Raw genomic sequence first — 16,539 nt, 5'->3', positions numbered from 1 at the left:
AGGAAGGCTTCGGGGGAAGCCCAAGTACTTGGCCTCTGGAGAAGAAGCTACCCACCTCCCATCTTGTTTCCTGAGCTGAGAGCTTAATCCCAAAGAAGAGAGAGCAGCAGACCAGGGAGGCATTCGGGAAAGGATGGAATTCTCACATTTTAATCCTACATTACTGCTAGTGGACTGTGGAGCACAATCTAAATCCATGTTCTCCTCCTCCCATCTGAAAGGAAACATCTGCTGAGTTCAAAGAATCATAATAAATTAGAAATAAAAGAGAGAAATAATCTAAATAATATTTAGCCACAAAAAAATTTAGGAGTCATATTTCATGTGTGAGTGATCCATACTCCCTGAGTATAATGTAAGTTCTTACAGATAACCAGTGATGTCTGATATACAGTAGACCAAAAGTATTAACCTATTGCTCCAAAATATATGCGTCTGCTGTTTTGTCTTCTTATGGTCTTCAATAACCATGGTTATTGGTCATATGGTCTATATGCAGTTTTCTAAAGAGATGGTATTGCCACAAGTGTGTATCTGTAAAAGTGCCATTATAATCCACAGTTTAAGTTAATTAGTGAGAATTTTTGAAGTCTTTAATTATTTTGAAAGTAGGCCAAAATCACCATGCAAGCCCTCCACCAACTTGAGAACTACCTTTGATGATGAATTAGCAGGATCGACCGATTTTCTTTTGCCTCTACTGGTATTTTTTTACTTTCTAAGTACTCCATTTTTTTACCCCAAAACTTCTAGAAGAGCTGTGCTTAGGACTAGTCTGTGGAAGATAATTCTAGCAATCGATAGGTTCAGGAAAGGAAACCAAGGAGGAAAATATCAGGAATAAAGCTCTGGTGCTTACCAAGAGTTGTAACAGATTGAGCCTCCCAAATCAAATGTATTTCTATGTTCATGATGTATTTTTAGAAAGATTACAATTTTTGATTTGGGAGAGACAGATGAGTATGCACTTTTCAAAAACGTGGTGATGTACAATGATACCTGCAATGTATCCCACACCACGGCTGACATTGGTTGGTGGAATTCTTTAAAAGTTTTGGCAATCCGATGGGTATTTAATTTAAATGATCATTTCTCTGATCATCTTTTTCTATAAGTCATGTGAATTTTCTCTTCAAGAAACTATTTCTTTTGCCTATTTTTGACCTTTCAAGAACTCTTTGAAGGTAACTGTGTATTAACGTCTATCAATTAACTTTCTATATGGGATCTTTTATTATGCATATTGACTACTGTAACCAAGAATATTTATAATATAGTTGTGGAGTATAAAGAAAAACCAATTAAAAAACACTCATTTCATTTATTCCCCCCCGCCACCTAGTTTATACTTATGAATTATGTCCTTCAGTTCCTGGACACTCCCCGCCAAGTAACTGACTTTGTCATTCCCACTTATAACCTCCACATTTTGTTAATATCTCTAAGTAATCCACTAATTTTTTTTAGCATTATAGAAATAAAATCATAGGTATTCTGTAATACCTATGGTATTAGGTCCCTTGCCATATAAGACCTTGCAATATAATACCTATGGTATTTGGTTTATCCTCTCAATGTCTTGTTCCAGAGATTCAGCCCTGGTATTATGTTTCAGTGTGGTTTATTCAAATTTTCCTTGCTGCACAGATTCATCATATGAATATACTATAGTTCATTTAACTTTTGTTACTAGTGATTATTCCAGTACTTACCAGTTTTCAGGTTTTCTCAGGTTTTGTTATCACACAGTAGGGCTGCTCTGAATACTCTTGTACATGATTCTTAGTAGGCAAGTGTAGGCTATATAAACCCTGGCTGGGTCATAGGGCATGCACATTTTCAACTTTACTAGGTAAATGCCAAATGGTTTCCAAAGAGCTTGCCTCAGTTTACATTCCACCAGCACTATTTAGTCTCTGGTTGTTTCACATATTTTCCGGTATTTGGTAACATCAGACTTTTAATATTTGTGGCAAACTGGTGGGTATAAAATGGTATCTCATCTGGTTTATTTCATACTTTCCTGATTACTAATACCACTGAACAACTTTCATACATATCTTGGCCTTTTGGTTTTCATTTTCTAAGAAATGCCTGTTCAGGACATTATATATTTTCTCTTGTGTTATTTCTTTCTTAGTGATTTATACAAGTTATTTATATAATCTAAATACTACTTCTACATTAGTTACACAGGGAGCAAATATCTTCTCCAATTTTGTGGGATTCTTTGTTATGACTTTGAGAAATAGAAGTTCCTAATTTTACTATCATCTGATGTTATTAATCTTTTATATATGTTCCCCCCTCCCTTTGTATATTGTTTAAGAAATCTTTCCCTACCCTTAAGTCACAAAAATATTCCATACAGTTTTTTTTAAAGTTTTATAGTTTGGGGGCACCTGCATGGCTCAGTTGCCATGTGTCCAACATCTTGATCTTGGCTCAGGTCACGATCTCATGGTTCGTGGGTTCGAACTCCATGCTGGGTGCTGCACTGACAGTGCAGATCCTGTTGGGATTCTTTGTCTCCCTCTGTCTCTGCCTCTCCCTGCTCTCTCTCTCTCAAAAATAAATCAACATTTTAAAAATCTCTTTAATAGTTTTAAAGTTTGCCATTTTCCACTTATTTTCCAGTTAAGTCTTAAATCCACCTTGAATGAATTTTTTTGCAAGGTATGAGATGAGGGGGTCTAATATAATTTTTAAAAATATGGATAACCAATTGTCCCAGAAAAACTCATTAAAAACTCTATTCTTTCTCCACTGATCCACCCTTTTTTATGCAGTTTTCATAAAATAACTTCATATATATCTGAAATGTGTATCTGTGTGTAATCTGCTTCTATGCTCTTTATTCTATTCTTGAATCTGTTTGTAAACCTCTCTACAAATAATATGCATAATTAATCCTGTGGCTTTTTAATAATTCCAGGTATCAGGTAAGCCAGGATCCTCTACTTCATTCTTCTTCAAGAGTCTCAGGTATTCTGGCCTTTTTTCCTTTCTTATAAATTTAGGATCAGCTTATCACGTTCCACAAAATGTCTACTATTCTAAATCTTTATATCAGTATAGACAAAAATGACCTATCTTTCTGCCACTCAATTTTTTTTTCAAAAGATAAAAAGTTTTTAGAGTGGATAAATGTATATCCACCATATATCCTCCAATTTCCATTTACTACACATTGCTCTATCAGATAGCCTCTAGTCATCCATTAATCCATTAATTTTCAAATGCATTTCAAGGTAAGTTGAAGACACTTCAACCTCACACACATCAAGGTGCTGATTTTGTATATTTATTTTATATCTGGCCACTTAATCTTCTAGATGCATATTCATATAATCTTCAAATAAAGATACTTTTATTTTCTCTGTTGCAATTTTATACTGATTATTTGATGTTCTGTTCTTCCTGCAACTAGAAAATTCTCAAAAACAGACTTGAAAATCGTGATGATGGTTGGCACTCATGTCTTATTCCTAACTTTTGTGCAAATGATTTAAGATTCACTCTTTAGTGACTGATCACTGGTAAGTAACCAATCATATTCAGAAATGTTTTTCTAATTCCATTTTTACTGTAACAAGTTTTTACTGAAAATGTCTGACGAATTACATCAAATTCTTCTCAACTTCTATTAATGTTATAACACTTTACCTTTCCTTTGTTGTATGATGATTTACAGTTAGATCTTCTAATGTTTAAATATTCTTACATTTTCAGAATCAATGCTACCTGATTGTGGAAATATAATTAACTTGCACTCCTATATTCAATTGATTAGCATCATATTTAAAATGAATCAACATGCATAAGATTTCCTTTTTCCACACAGTCTTTACTGGTTTTTAGGACTCCAGCTATTTAAATAAATGAAAAACACCCTACCTGGAATAACATAGCATCAAATAGAGCCTACGTATTTTTTTTTTTATAGGTTAAGTAGAATTCAGTTATAAAACCACCTGGGTCTGGTGACTTTCTAAATGGAAACTTTTGTGAAAACATATTTCATATTTCTGTGACTATTAGTTTATCCAAGTTTTCTTCTTAGACCAATTGGAATAGACCAATTTTGTAGGAAACTCCATTTCCTCTAGATTTTTCTTTAAAATTTTTTTTTTAATGTTTATTTATTTTTGAGAGAGAGACAGAGCATGAGCGGGGTAGGGGCAGAGAGAGAGGGAGACACAGAATCCAAAACAGCTCCAGGCTCTGAGCTGTCAGCACAGAGCCCTACGTAGGGCTAGAACCTGCAAACCTTGAGATCATGACCTCAGCTGGTCAGGCACTGAACCAACTGAGCCACCCAGGTGCCCCTCTCTAGATTTTTAAATGTACTGAGTTTGCATACTACCTTTAAAAAATAATTTTTAAAATCTTTGTATCTCCTTTCTTTTTTCCAATGCTATTTTGTTTGTCTGTCTATATTTTTCTTAATGTGTCATTCCAAAGGACTATTCACCTTTAGCTGGAATAATTTACACTTGTACTATATTTTTGTGGGGAGAGGGGGGGTTAAGAATAGGCTTTTCATTTCAATAAAAATTAAATTCTGCTTATATCTTTTACCCTCTCCTTTCTTTTTCTGTTTTTTGGTTGCTCTGTTCCTATTATTTTGAATATTTATTTTATTTATTTTCAGTCTTTATTTTTAATAATAAAGGAGTTTAAAGCTATACATTTTTCTCTGAATACAATATACTCTGACTACCAATTCAACTTTCGAAAATGTACTCTACAGAAATAAAAGCATCAGTATACAAGAATATACGGGTGCTTGTTATAACTTTTTTTTACAGTGGTAAGCAAACAAGTAAATATACAAAAAGAAATCTTCCAGAATACAGCCTAAATGTCCATCAATATTAAAATGGTTGCCTCAGTTATATTATAGGCTCACTACAGAAAATTCTCTTGTCATTTAAATTTGTGTATGTTGCACTAGGCTGATGTTCTGAAAATACTATTATATGTAAAATAAAACTGCAGTCATGTGACTTGTATGATTCGTTTTTGTGAACAAAAGCATACAAAACAAAATGCAAACATACCAAAAAGTGCTTTTGTTTTTATATCTACATACACACACACACACACACACACACACACACACACATATATATATATACACATAATATATACTTATGTGTATTTCTGATGTGAAAGATAATATGACCAAATTTACTTGGTTACTGTAAAGGGGCACATCAGACACAGTAGGAAAAGAATGAACCTATTCTTTATACATCTCTGCATCATGTAACTTGTTTAACGAGAATTCATTACTTCTACTTCTATAAATTAAAACAACAAACGTCTATTGGTATGACTGAAATTTTGGTGTTAATTCTAGGAGCCTATTTTAAAATTTAATTGATTAATCACCCTCCATTATACCTTTCCTGTCATAATTTTTGCAATATAAATCACTACTGTGGAGATTTCTTCTAAATAAAAACCAATTAATGGCTTAAAACCTATAACTGCTTTCAGCTTCATATATCTATGTACATATGTATATGTGTATGTATATATATTTTTATATGTGTTACATATATATTTTTACATATATATTACATACACATATATTTTTTTCCAGTGTATGTTAATGTTTATTGAAACTCCAGGCTGCTATTCTACAAAATCTCTATTAGGCTTCCTGAAGAATTTCCTTCAATAATAAACTTATGGAGAGCTGTAGAAGTAAAAACACTAACCAGGCAGGAAAAAAAAAAATAAGTAAGTAAATAAATAAACAAATAGGAGAGCCATGTGCTCTTATCCCACAACAGCAATATTAATTATTAGCTGTAAGAAGACAAAGGGCTTATGACTATGAGAAAAAAAGCCATCCTTATACTGCACAAATCAAGGTGTTAGTTAAGTCAGACAAAAGCAAAAACAACAAAAAAATCAACAGTACCTTTCTCTTGTGATATTTGCTTGGCTGTGGCTTGATGGTGGCAAGGAGATTCTTCCGTATCATGATCAGATTTTGAAGGAGAGGAGAGTGAAGTGTCTCCCCACGTAGAGGAGGAAGGCTCCTGTTCTGGGTGCAGCGGTCCTCCTTGAAATTCAGTTATGTGGTCAGACGAGAAGGGCACATTGCCTGCCACTGGAGTGAGGGATGGAGCACCAGAATCTGATTCTGGAGAAGTTCTCAAACCCTTGGGCAGAAGTGATTTGGTAATGTGCGTGTGGTTATAGAAACTGTTTGAAGGCTGTTGGTATAAGAGATTATAAAGGAGGTTATGCCGCTGAACATCAGCTCCATGTAATACTTACTTTGAAATCAGACCAAACATTTTTAGTAAATTCCTTGAAAACCAAGGAATGGTTTTCATTCAACCAAGGAAAACCAAACAATGTTTGTTGGTTGGTTTACAGATGAGACTGCATAGTTTACAACAATTCATCACATTACCATTGTGGCTAACACAGATCCTGAGACATACAGAAACAGTTACTTGTACATTATTTCCCACTAGGTGAAACCAACAGCTGAATATAAAAGCACCATCACGAATATGACAAAATGGGTAATGCCCTTGGGGTAGTTCATTGAATGAGTACAGACAGAATTTGAATTACAACAATATAACGAGTTGAGTAAGAATTTAGGAGACAAAGCAGTGAACTATTCCAGCTGTTTCCATCTAGGGCATAGAATCTGGTTGCAGAAAAATCATTACCTTCAATAAGCTGTAGGAACAAGGATACAGCTCAGCACTGCAAAGTCAGAAATTGGTCAAAGGTGCTCACCTTTCGTTCCAGACTGTCTTCCCCATCTGTTGAACTGACACTATCATAGAGTCGTGTCCTAGAGGGCCTCTGGCGTCTGTTCTTCACAGAGAGCTGGGCTCGGGTTTTCAGTGCTTTTGAATCCAGGCGCTCTGTTTCGGGGACTGCCTCATTCAAGTCTAAGAGAATAATATTGCAAAATAACCAGTGAGGGGAACCTTTGGACAGGATTGACAAAGAGACCACAGACGCTGATAACAAAATCTCAAGGCAATCAGTAATACTAAAATATAGGTGACAACCATGCCGGCCTGATACCCTGCAGGCAAGAAATAAATCAGTGAGGTATTGGAGAAATGTACAAAGCATAATGGAAGAAACAAACACCAAAGATGACCAAGGCAACCAAAAGATCTAACATCCAAAGAGCCAGCATGATCCTCTGTGGGCCAACTCACCACCTCTAATCTTGCTGCCTGGAGTCCAAGTCAGGACTCAAAGTTACCATCTTTTTAAATTTTTAAAAAATTTAAATTTAAAAAATTTAAATTTAAAAAAATTTAAAAAATAATGTTTATTTATTTTTGAAAGAAAGAGAGGACAGAGCATGAACAGGGGAGGGGCAGCGAGGGAGCGAGACAGAATCCGAAACAGGCTGCCATCACAGAGCCCAACGCGGGGCCCGAACTCACAAACCGTGAGATCATGACCTTAGCCAAAGTAGGACGCCCAACCGACTGAGCCACCCAGGTGCCCTTCAAAGTCATCATTATAAAGGGGAGGAGGAAATGTCACCCATCCATCGATCTATGTAGGCACTGGCTGAGGAAAAACTCTTCTCTGGTTGAATTTATCTGGAATGTTATTGCTCCTTAGAAATAATGTAGTTTGCTCATCCATCCTTTGTTATCTTTTTAGAGTGGCAGTCATTAAATGAAGTCATAATGTTCACAGAATTAATAATTAAGTGCTTCTGGATTTAAACTATTAAAAATAAAGCAAATAACTGAGTTGTAGAAAATTAATATGTACTGGAATTAATGGAATAACACAGTTTCTTACAGTAGCATTACCTGAGGCAACTCCTTTTCATAGTACTAGCATGAAGGTGTACTCTAAATATATTATAAGACCAAAACAAGGAAGCATCTCAGGATATACCTCTCTTACATGTGGAATTTAGCATCTAGCATACGGTTCTAACAAATAATATTAAACCTATTTTTCCTAGGAGATACATCCTTTGAATGACAATATTTACAGAAGGTTCTGACTTTTCATTTCCTGTATTTGAAAGAAAAGTGAATATTCAGAAAAGTCAGATCATTCAGGTATATATAAAGGACAGCTAAATATTTTCTAATTAGTAGTCTATTGTTTACATGTCAATGAAGAAAAAATAATCTCCTTGATCACTTTAATTTCTTGCTTTCAATAGAATCTAAACTTGCAGCTGCTGATTAAGAGTTCATTAGTTGTGATAATTGGGAGATAATCAACCTTACAAGCTCTTGTTTACATATAAAACATGGAAACACCACCCAGATGAAAGCAACAATATAATTAGATATATCGGCGTACAAGCACGTTTCACAGTTTATCTATCTCATATTTGGACTGTACCTTCTATGACAACAAAGCACAGTCACACACACCAGCTCATGTGTTCTTCACAACAGCCCTACACAAAAGAGCAGCCGAGGATGTTTATTTTGTCCTCTCCTGTAGTTGAGAGACCTTGAGTAACTTGCCCTCTTCTGCGTGGCTAGTTGATGGATGAGCAGCCAAGATTTTTCTAGTTTTTTGACCCCCAGGCTACTACCCTGTGCCCTCCAAATTCAGCTAGTGTTGAACAAGCTACGAGAAAAAGATTTTATTTAATGTTCAGTGTTTTGGGATTGTAAAATCACATAAAACATGACTAATCTAGGAAATTCATTTCTCCAATTGGCTACATATGAAATATTATTATTAATCTTCCACATATGTGTTAAGAAAGCATAAAAAGGAGGACATGTTGAAAGCTAAGGAAAAAATCATTTCTCAGATGATTTATTTGGTTGGTTTAATAATAGCTTTAGTTACTTGGTGACAAGAAGACCCAAGGAGGAAGCTCATTCTAAAGGTAAAATGGCTGTAAAATGGCTCCCTCTGCAATAGAATCCTGGCCCGGGAGCACCCAACATAGCACCCACCATCTAGGACTGCAATAGCTGCCCCATCGGTAGGTACTGAACAAAGAAAGTAAGGGAACATGAAAGCTACTTAGCAGGGTTTAGAGTGTAGAGAATTTATTCTGGGGCTTCTGACTCCTTTACTATTCAGCAATTTGCCTGGTACTGGTATCAGACAACTCCCAGATAGCAATCTGGAATATCTGCTTTAATGTCAGCACTGACTAGGTGCAAACTATTGGAATTACATCTGTTAAAGTTAGCTGGAAAAACCATGCCTTATGTCCATTATCCAAGTGGCCAACAAACACCTGCATCCAATTAATTTTTGAGGACCTGAAAACAAAGGTCTTAGGGTCACTTTATAACAGTGATTCATGAATTACAAATCAGCAATTTATATTTCATTCTAAGCACACATTTTTTTGAAGTAAAGAATCAGAAAAAATGGGACGGAATGGAGAACTTTCACTTCAACAGCTTTTATGCCAGCAGAAAGCTGGAGAGAAAGTGGTGGAGAGGAAGCAACTACTAAAGACATCACTAACATCCCCCTTAAGAGTATTAGAAGAGGTATGTGGAACAGAAGGAAAATGTGTACAGGACTTATGTGGCTGGGTAACTAGAAGCTAGCTTTGGCTACCATGTCATATAAGAACCAGAATATTACAACTCAGAAGAAACTTAGGGATTCTAGCCCAGTCTTCTTTCCCAGATCAGAAATCCAGGTTCAAAGGTTACTAACTTGTTTACTAACTCCATCACACAATTAATCTGTGGAAGAGACTGGATAGAGCTCAGCCCTCAGAAGCCTCTCCTCCTTCTGGAAGGTCACTTTCCAGTCTGAAAGTAAACTTCACAAGTAATCTTTTGCCTTCATCGAATTGTTTAGTCTTGCTTTATGTTCCAAACAAAAATATAAGTCAGGGGCTAACTCTGCAAATTTCCATAAGTATATAATATTGAAGGAAGAAAAAAACCCTGAGGGATTTTATTTGGCTTTGTATAATATCCAAGGAATAAAACTCTTACATCAAAAAATTAGCTGTCAGTTTTGCGGATGGCACCGTGGCCAAAGAAATCCAACTGGTTCAACGTTTTCTAAGTTACACGCTCCTGAATGCAAGGGCTTAGGTGGCTGCATTCTCTCGCAGTTTTTCACTCTCTGCAGAGACCTTAATCAATAACGTAACACTGCTTTTATAATGCCAAGACCCTGGGTCCTTCCTCTACCTCTTCTCTCTAATCTATCGAGTTCTACTGTCCATAAGAATCAGAGGAAAATTTCCTTTTCATCTCTCTTTTTCTCTCTATTCTTTTTTCAGATCCTCTAGTCTCTTAAAAAAATAGCCTATCTCTGACTCAAATGCAGCTAGAAATACAAAAAAAGAGCAAACTCAAATGGATTAATAAATATAGACAAATACAGACAAGATACGAAGAGGTTAACCATAAAGCGTGGGTAGGACTCCACCTGAATATACCTGCATTTTAAGACTAGTTTCAATATTGCTTCGAATTGGATTCTTTAAAAAGATTTAATGGATTTGATTATGATTTTAGCAGCTGTTATGAAAAATGTTCTGTGAAATTAGGATGTTATATATCATATTACACAGTGATTGGTTCCCTACAGTAATGCCATGAGTCATTCAGTTTTTTCACTAGATTGACGTTATTTTTGACGTAAATGGAATGCTGCCCACAGATCAGATATAGATGGCAAGGGAAGGAGGGGAACGGAGCAGCCCGATGATGGGGTCTGCTCTGCAGTCTTACGTGCATTCTTCTCCTCAAAAAAAGAGCTACCTTTGACTATCACACATAACGCTATTATCAGCTACAACGCTGAACATCATGAAACACTTGGTGGCATTTTAAAACTTGAATAGTATATGCATATCACTCATAGTCACTGCAAGATCGTAAAAGATGGGCCCATGGGGCTTGGGGTTGATCCATACTGCATTCAGAGGTAGATTTATGTGTCTCAGGTGCTGTGAAACAGTTACCATGAGAGTGATCTGGAGTTAGTCTTCTTTGAACAGAATCCAGAACCGTGGCTCTCTGGCACCGAATTGGGCAATTTCCCTAACCTCTCTGTCCCTCAGAATCCCAAAGTGCAAAATGGGCATGATAATAACATAACAATAATAATTGCGTTGTTATGAGAACTAAACGCATTAATAGATATGCCGGTGCTTGGAAGAGGGACTGCTACATAAACACTCAATAAATGTATTTTACTGGCGTGGAAAGGCTAGCAAGATATTCTTACATGACTAAAGCAAGTTGTAGAACAATATGTACATTCATATTAAGTACTTTAAACAGAACAACATAAAATAATTTTCCAATGGTAAATATATGCATATGATTTAACAGAAAAAGAACTGTTAAAATACACTTCATACTGATGATGGTGGTTACCTCCAAAGAAGGTGTCAGATTTGGAGAGCCTGGTCAATACGTAATTTAATCTTATTTGTAAATGTTAAAATGTTTGGTATCATATATATTTTTTGTATTTATATATTACTTACACATTTAAAATTAGTAAAAAAAACCACACATTCATTTTTTATAGACATCTTAATTCCATTCTAATTTTTTTTTAAGTTTATTTGTTTATTTTGAGAGAGGGCAAGAGAACATGAGTGGGCTAGGGGCAGAGAGAGGAGGCAGAGAGAATCCCAAGCAGGCTCCCTATTGTCAACACAGAGCCCGATATGGGGCTCAAACTCATCAATGGTGAGACCATGACCTGAGCCAAATTCAAGAGTTGGACACTAACTGACTGAGCCACCCAGGTGCCCCATCTTCATTCCATTCTAATCTGAGAGCTCTAGTGTTTCAGGACCGAATATTCCCAGATGTTGTTATTAGCCCAGGAAACTTTGTCAAAATCCGGGTGATTATCAGCCTGCCCTGTGTGAGAAGGCTGGTCTTTTATGACATCTATGGAGACTGTTTGCCTGCATTGCTCCTTTACTAACTGCCAGATGATTTGGCCAGATGAAGACCCTGTGGCTTAGCTTCCAGTTGCTACTTTGTTTTAGTATCGCACAGGGGAAGATGTATTGAATCGGATATGGTAATTTGAGACCAAGTTACAAGACCAACTTCATCTCTTATGACAGCACTTTACTTAAGAACCCACCCATGGCCAACTCTCACCCCGGACTCTATTAATTTAGTTGCTTTCCTTATAGTTGCCTAAAAGTTGATAAATTTTACACCCCAAGTACTATTTATGAAATTTTAGGAAGCTGATTTCTTCCAGTTTCAGAACAAGTAGGAGAAGATTAACGCTGTTTCTTAATCTATTAAGTAGGTCCGAGTTTACTGTTGTATCAACTGTACATTTCATTTGCTGATGTTTGAAAAATATTAAAGAATTACTTTTTTATACAGGTCATCTGTATGACCTTTGAAACATAATAACTGAGTTATCTGTTTTAGTTTAATGTTTCTCCAGTGCAGTCTGATATCCAACTTTACCTTCTTCAGCTTATAGTTAACTTAGTTAGCTCCCTGTTCTCAAGAGGGCAGAGAAGTCTAAATTCTGTTGCCCCTGACTCCTTAGTAATGCCACTAGACTGCCCATAGAGATAGTGGCTATAATTCAGAAAAACAAAACAAAGCAAAAAAAAAAAAAAAAAAAGCACCACCACCAACTATGTGAGATAACCTAAATCCCATCAAATATCATCTGCAACTCTTATAAGAGTCATTGATTCCAAGACTATGAAAGGATCCAGAATTTATATTTAGGTAACAAGAAAAGGCATTCCTTTACTGTCTTAGGATTCCTTTACTGTCAAATATCTTTAGAATCCGACAGAAAAGTACTAAAATTCAAAGAATTGTAAAATTTAATCAAATGGGCAAACTGGTTGGAACTGAGGCCTTCTGTGAGTAGAACCATGAGGTCATGTGCATTAAGCTGGGTCTAGGAAGGTGGGACATGTAAATGTCCTCTTCTTGAAATTATAGCATCTTTGACATAGCAACAATAAACAAGCTTCTGTGTTCTCACAGGGTGGCCTACAAAAATCTAACCGGTTTTCTCAGTCAAAAATCTCTGGATATACTTAGTAATCCCAAGCATGCTACATAGGCAACACCTCCCCCCAATTATATATCATGATATAATAGTTTCCTTGATTAGTATAAGAATTCAGATCTTATGCCTTTGGTAGGAAATAACCTCAATTACTTGAAATGACAGTTGTTGGCTTCCTTAATGGGAAAGTATCTTTCAACTACAGGAAGACTAATTGCGTACAGCATTAGAAGGTTTAAGAAAACTCAAAGGTTATGCTACTTGTAAGCATAATGTAACAGATGCATGAGAATTTAAGTACTTGCAAAGACTCTCAGTCACTAAGAACAGTAGTTAAAAAGGAAATCAAATGTAACAAATTTGTAAATGCAATTTAAAATGTTTATAGGTGTTTAATTAGATAAGTTTATAAACAGGAACTAAATATTATTCAAAGATCCCTTAGTGATTTGCAAACCAAATTTAAAAACTTAAAGAACTAGATTTTTGATAATGTAGCCTGAATAAATCAAACATTAATTGTAAAACCAAAATAAATATCCAAGTGACTTTTTGGATGGTCATAAGGCCTTTACTGTCATCACAAAACTCACAGGCAATAGGGTTTTCCACGTACCTACGTTCTAATGTTTCTTAAGCCTCCTCATATGTCACATTTCCTGTAGGTTCTCAGACATAATTAGTGTACAGTATTGAGAGAGAAAATTATTTCATGTCCACTGGAATTCAGTCTTGACATCAGTGTCCTGCCTAAACAGAAAAAACCCTAAGGATTTAATAACTGCTGAAACAATACGGCTGGACGTTGTCCAGAGCCATACACGAAAGATAATCTTCTGGTCCTAATTCCAGAAATCTCTGTTCATTGTTTCATTTTAATTTTAAAGATGCTGTGACACCCCGATTGAGCACGTCTCCCTCTTGGCTGGTAGATGGCTTAAGTGAAATCTGTGGCCCCCCTGAACAAACCACAGGAGCCCACCAGCATGCACTGTATACATAAACCACTCGGGCAGCATATTCTTTTGCATCCTCCCATCCGGACTTCCCAGGCTGTTTTTCACAGTTATTTTTACCTCAGCATAACTATACAGTATCTTCCAGTCTGTGTGATTAGAATTTCATGGTGAACCAGAGCACTGTCTATAAAATGTAAGAAACACTTCAGGATACAACTATCTTGTCAAGTTTCCTTGAAAAGGTGCTATATCTCACATTTGAGTTAAAACTATCATGGGGCGCCTGGGTGGCTCAGTCGGTTAAGCGGCAGACTTTGGTTCAGTTCATGATCTCACAGTTCATGAGTTCGAGCTCTGCATCGGGATCTGTGCTGACAGCTCAGGGCCTGGAACCTACTTTGGATTCTGTGTGTGTGTGTGTGTGTGTGTGTGTGCACGTGCGCATGTCTCTGCTCCTCCCATGCTTGCTTGCTTTGTGTCTCGAGGGGAGGTGGGGAATGAATAAACGTTAAAAAATTAACAAAACAAAATGGCCTTTACTTCCAGAAGATCATAATCTACCCTATAGTTTAGTTCCAAGCAAACAAAATTTAAAAGTCAAAATATAAAGCAGTCTGCTTTTCCTACAATGGATAGAAAACTACTAAGCTTAAGCTCTTTCTGACAAAATAACTTGTTTTCTATCAAAACAACTTCAGATATCTTCTAGTATGAATGCATACCTCACTGGATTGAAGGGTCTGGTGACTTCTGTGAACTTATAGAGAGGCGGTGAGAAATAGGAACCAAGGAGAGTTGTCATTTTGCAACTGAATACCTCCTGCTGAATGCCTCCTTGATTTGGCAACAAAAGTCTTAATGACTTACACAAAGACAGATGCAAAACTTGCAAAAAACTAGACAGGCAATTTAGGTGCTTTGCTTTTTGATTAAGAGAACAGATTTTGGCTCTAATGATATGCCAGAAAACAATCAATAAGTATTGATTTCTCATTCATTTGGCTTGTTCATTAAAATTTTCCATAGTGATTTACCGGGAATGTTCACTCTTTAATTAGTGCAACTCAATAATATTTCATGGTCAAAATTATTTATCGGGGATTAAAAGTTGCTGAAAATGATTTGTTCAGGAAAAATGAAAATGATTAAAGTTTACCAAGAAATTATATCTGTATGCATGATAAAAACAAGCTTGAATCCACTCCAGAATTCTCTCCTGCTCCAATTTAGAACTAAACAATGTGACAGCATGGAATAATTACCTCATTGCTCTGTATCTAATGCTCTTGTAGAAGACACTCCTGATAATGTAGTGCAAGCATTCACTTTCCTTTTAATGACTTTCCATTTAATGAATTCTGGCTTTAATCATGCCTTTAACCTTATTTTAAAATCCTGGGTTCCAATGCTAAAAGTGAATGCTTAATGTACTCTCGGACTCTGTTAGAAAATAAATCAAATGTGGTAGGGGTCTAGCCCGGATTCATATCCACAGGTATCTGAAAAGAGCCACTAACATTGAGGGCTCAGGGAAAGGCAAAAAGGACAAAGACAACATATGATTACAGCCTCAGGATAAAATGATTTCTTGGAGGACTCCAGTGACCTTAGGAACCTCCTTATTGTTGTAAATGTCTGCTTGGTGTTGGCATTTTTCCCCCTTATTAAGCCTTAAATTTTATAAGTCCCCAAAAATCTTTTGTGGTTTTCCTCATTCTTACCTTTCAATTATGCTACTTAAAAAGTTCTCCTTTAAAATATCTTATTTACATAAAAATTATATCATATATGTAAGTCATATAGAAAAAGAAGGAAAAAGACACCCATGTTCCTACCATCAAGCCTAAAAAGTAAAATTAGTATTTTTGAAGCCCTCTCTATGCCTCATTTCTAGTTGTAGCCCCTGTTTTTTCTCCTAGTTATTTCACAAAAGTATTTCACTGATTGAGCCACCCAGGCACCCCTGTCTTTTGGTACACATTGCAAGAACTTCTGAAAGCATATATACATGTAGAAGTAAACTTAGTGGGCCACAGACTTGGCATACCTTTCATTTTACTGGATAATACCAAACTGCTTTAGCAAAATAGTTGTATGAGTTTTCTTTTGTGCTGGCTATCACATATTACCGTGAAATTTTATATTTGCAAATCATTTTATTTAAAAAAAAATTTTTTTAACGTTTATTTATTTTTGAGACAGGGAGAGACAGAGCATGAACAGGGGAGGGTCAGAGAGAGGGAGACACAGAATATGAAGCAGGCTCCAGGCTCCGAGTTGTCAGCACAGAGCCCGACGCAGGGCTAGAACTCACGGACCGCAAGATCATGACCTGAGCCGAAGTCGGCCGCCTAACCGACTGAGCCACCCAGGCGCCCCACAAATCATTTTATTTTTTACTAATGAGATTGAATGCTTACCAAAGTCTACTTTTCCTTTTTTGTGAATTGATTGCTTATGTAGTTGTCCATTTTTCTTTTATGTTAGTTGTGTTCTCCTATGATCATTGTGAGTTCTGAGCATATTCTGGATAACAATCTTTTCCTTAAATGGGCTACAAATATATTCTCTCATTTTCTGGCATCTC

At 36.2% G+C, this 16,539-nt stretch overlaps 1 protein-coding gene across 7 annotated transcripts in view; it reads right to left on the bottom strand.

The window, feature by feature from the left end:
* The window catches only part of PPP1R9A (protein phosphatase 1 regulatory subunit 9A), a 325,410-nt gene that overhangs the window by 30,736 nt on the left and 278,135 nt on the right, over positions 1-16,539 (bottom strand). For 4 of the 7 annotated variants that reach the window (XM_049641477.1, XM_049641478.1, XM_049641476.1 and 1 more), the window contains exons 12-13: positions 6,775-6,932; positions 5,936-6,233 (exon numbers count right to left, since the gene is read on the bottom strand). In XM_049641477.1, the coding sequence (XP_049497434.1) occupies positions 5,936-6,233; positions 6,775-6,932 (456 nt within the window). The remainder of the gene's footprint in view (positions 1-5,935; positions 6,234-6,774; positions 6,933-16,539) is intronic. The other 3 variants (XM_049641481.1, XM_049641480.1, XM_049641482.1) reach the window with 1 other exon arrangement.

Source organism: Panthera uncia, chromosome A2 (assembly GCF_023721935.1).
Source record: "Panthera uncia isolate 11264 chromosome A2, Puncia_PCG_1.0, whole genome shotgun sequence".
NCBI lineage: Eukaryota > Metazoa > Chordata > Mammalia > Carnivora > Felidae > Panthera > Panthera uncia.
The sequence above is the reverse complement of the archived record's forward strand: the minus strand, read 5'-3'. Positions and strand labels throughout refer to the sequence as shown.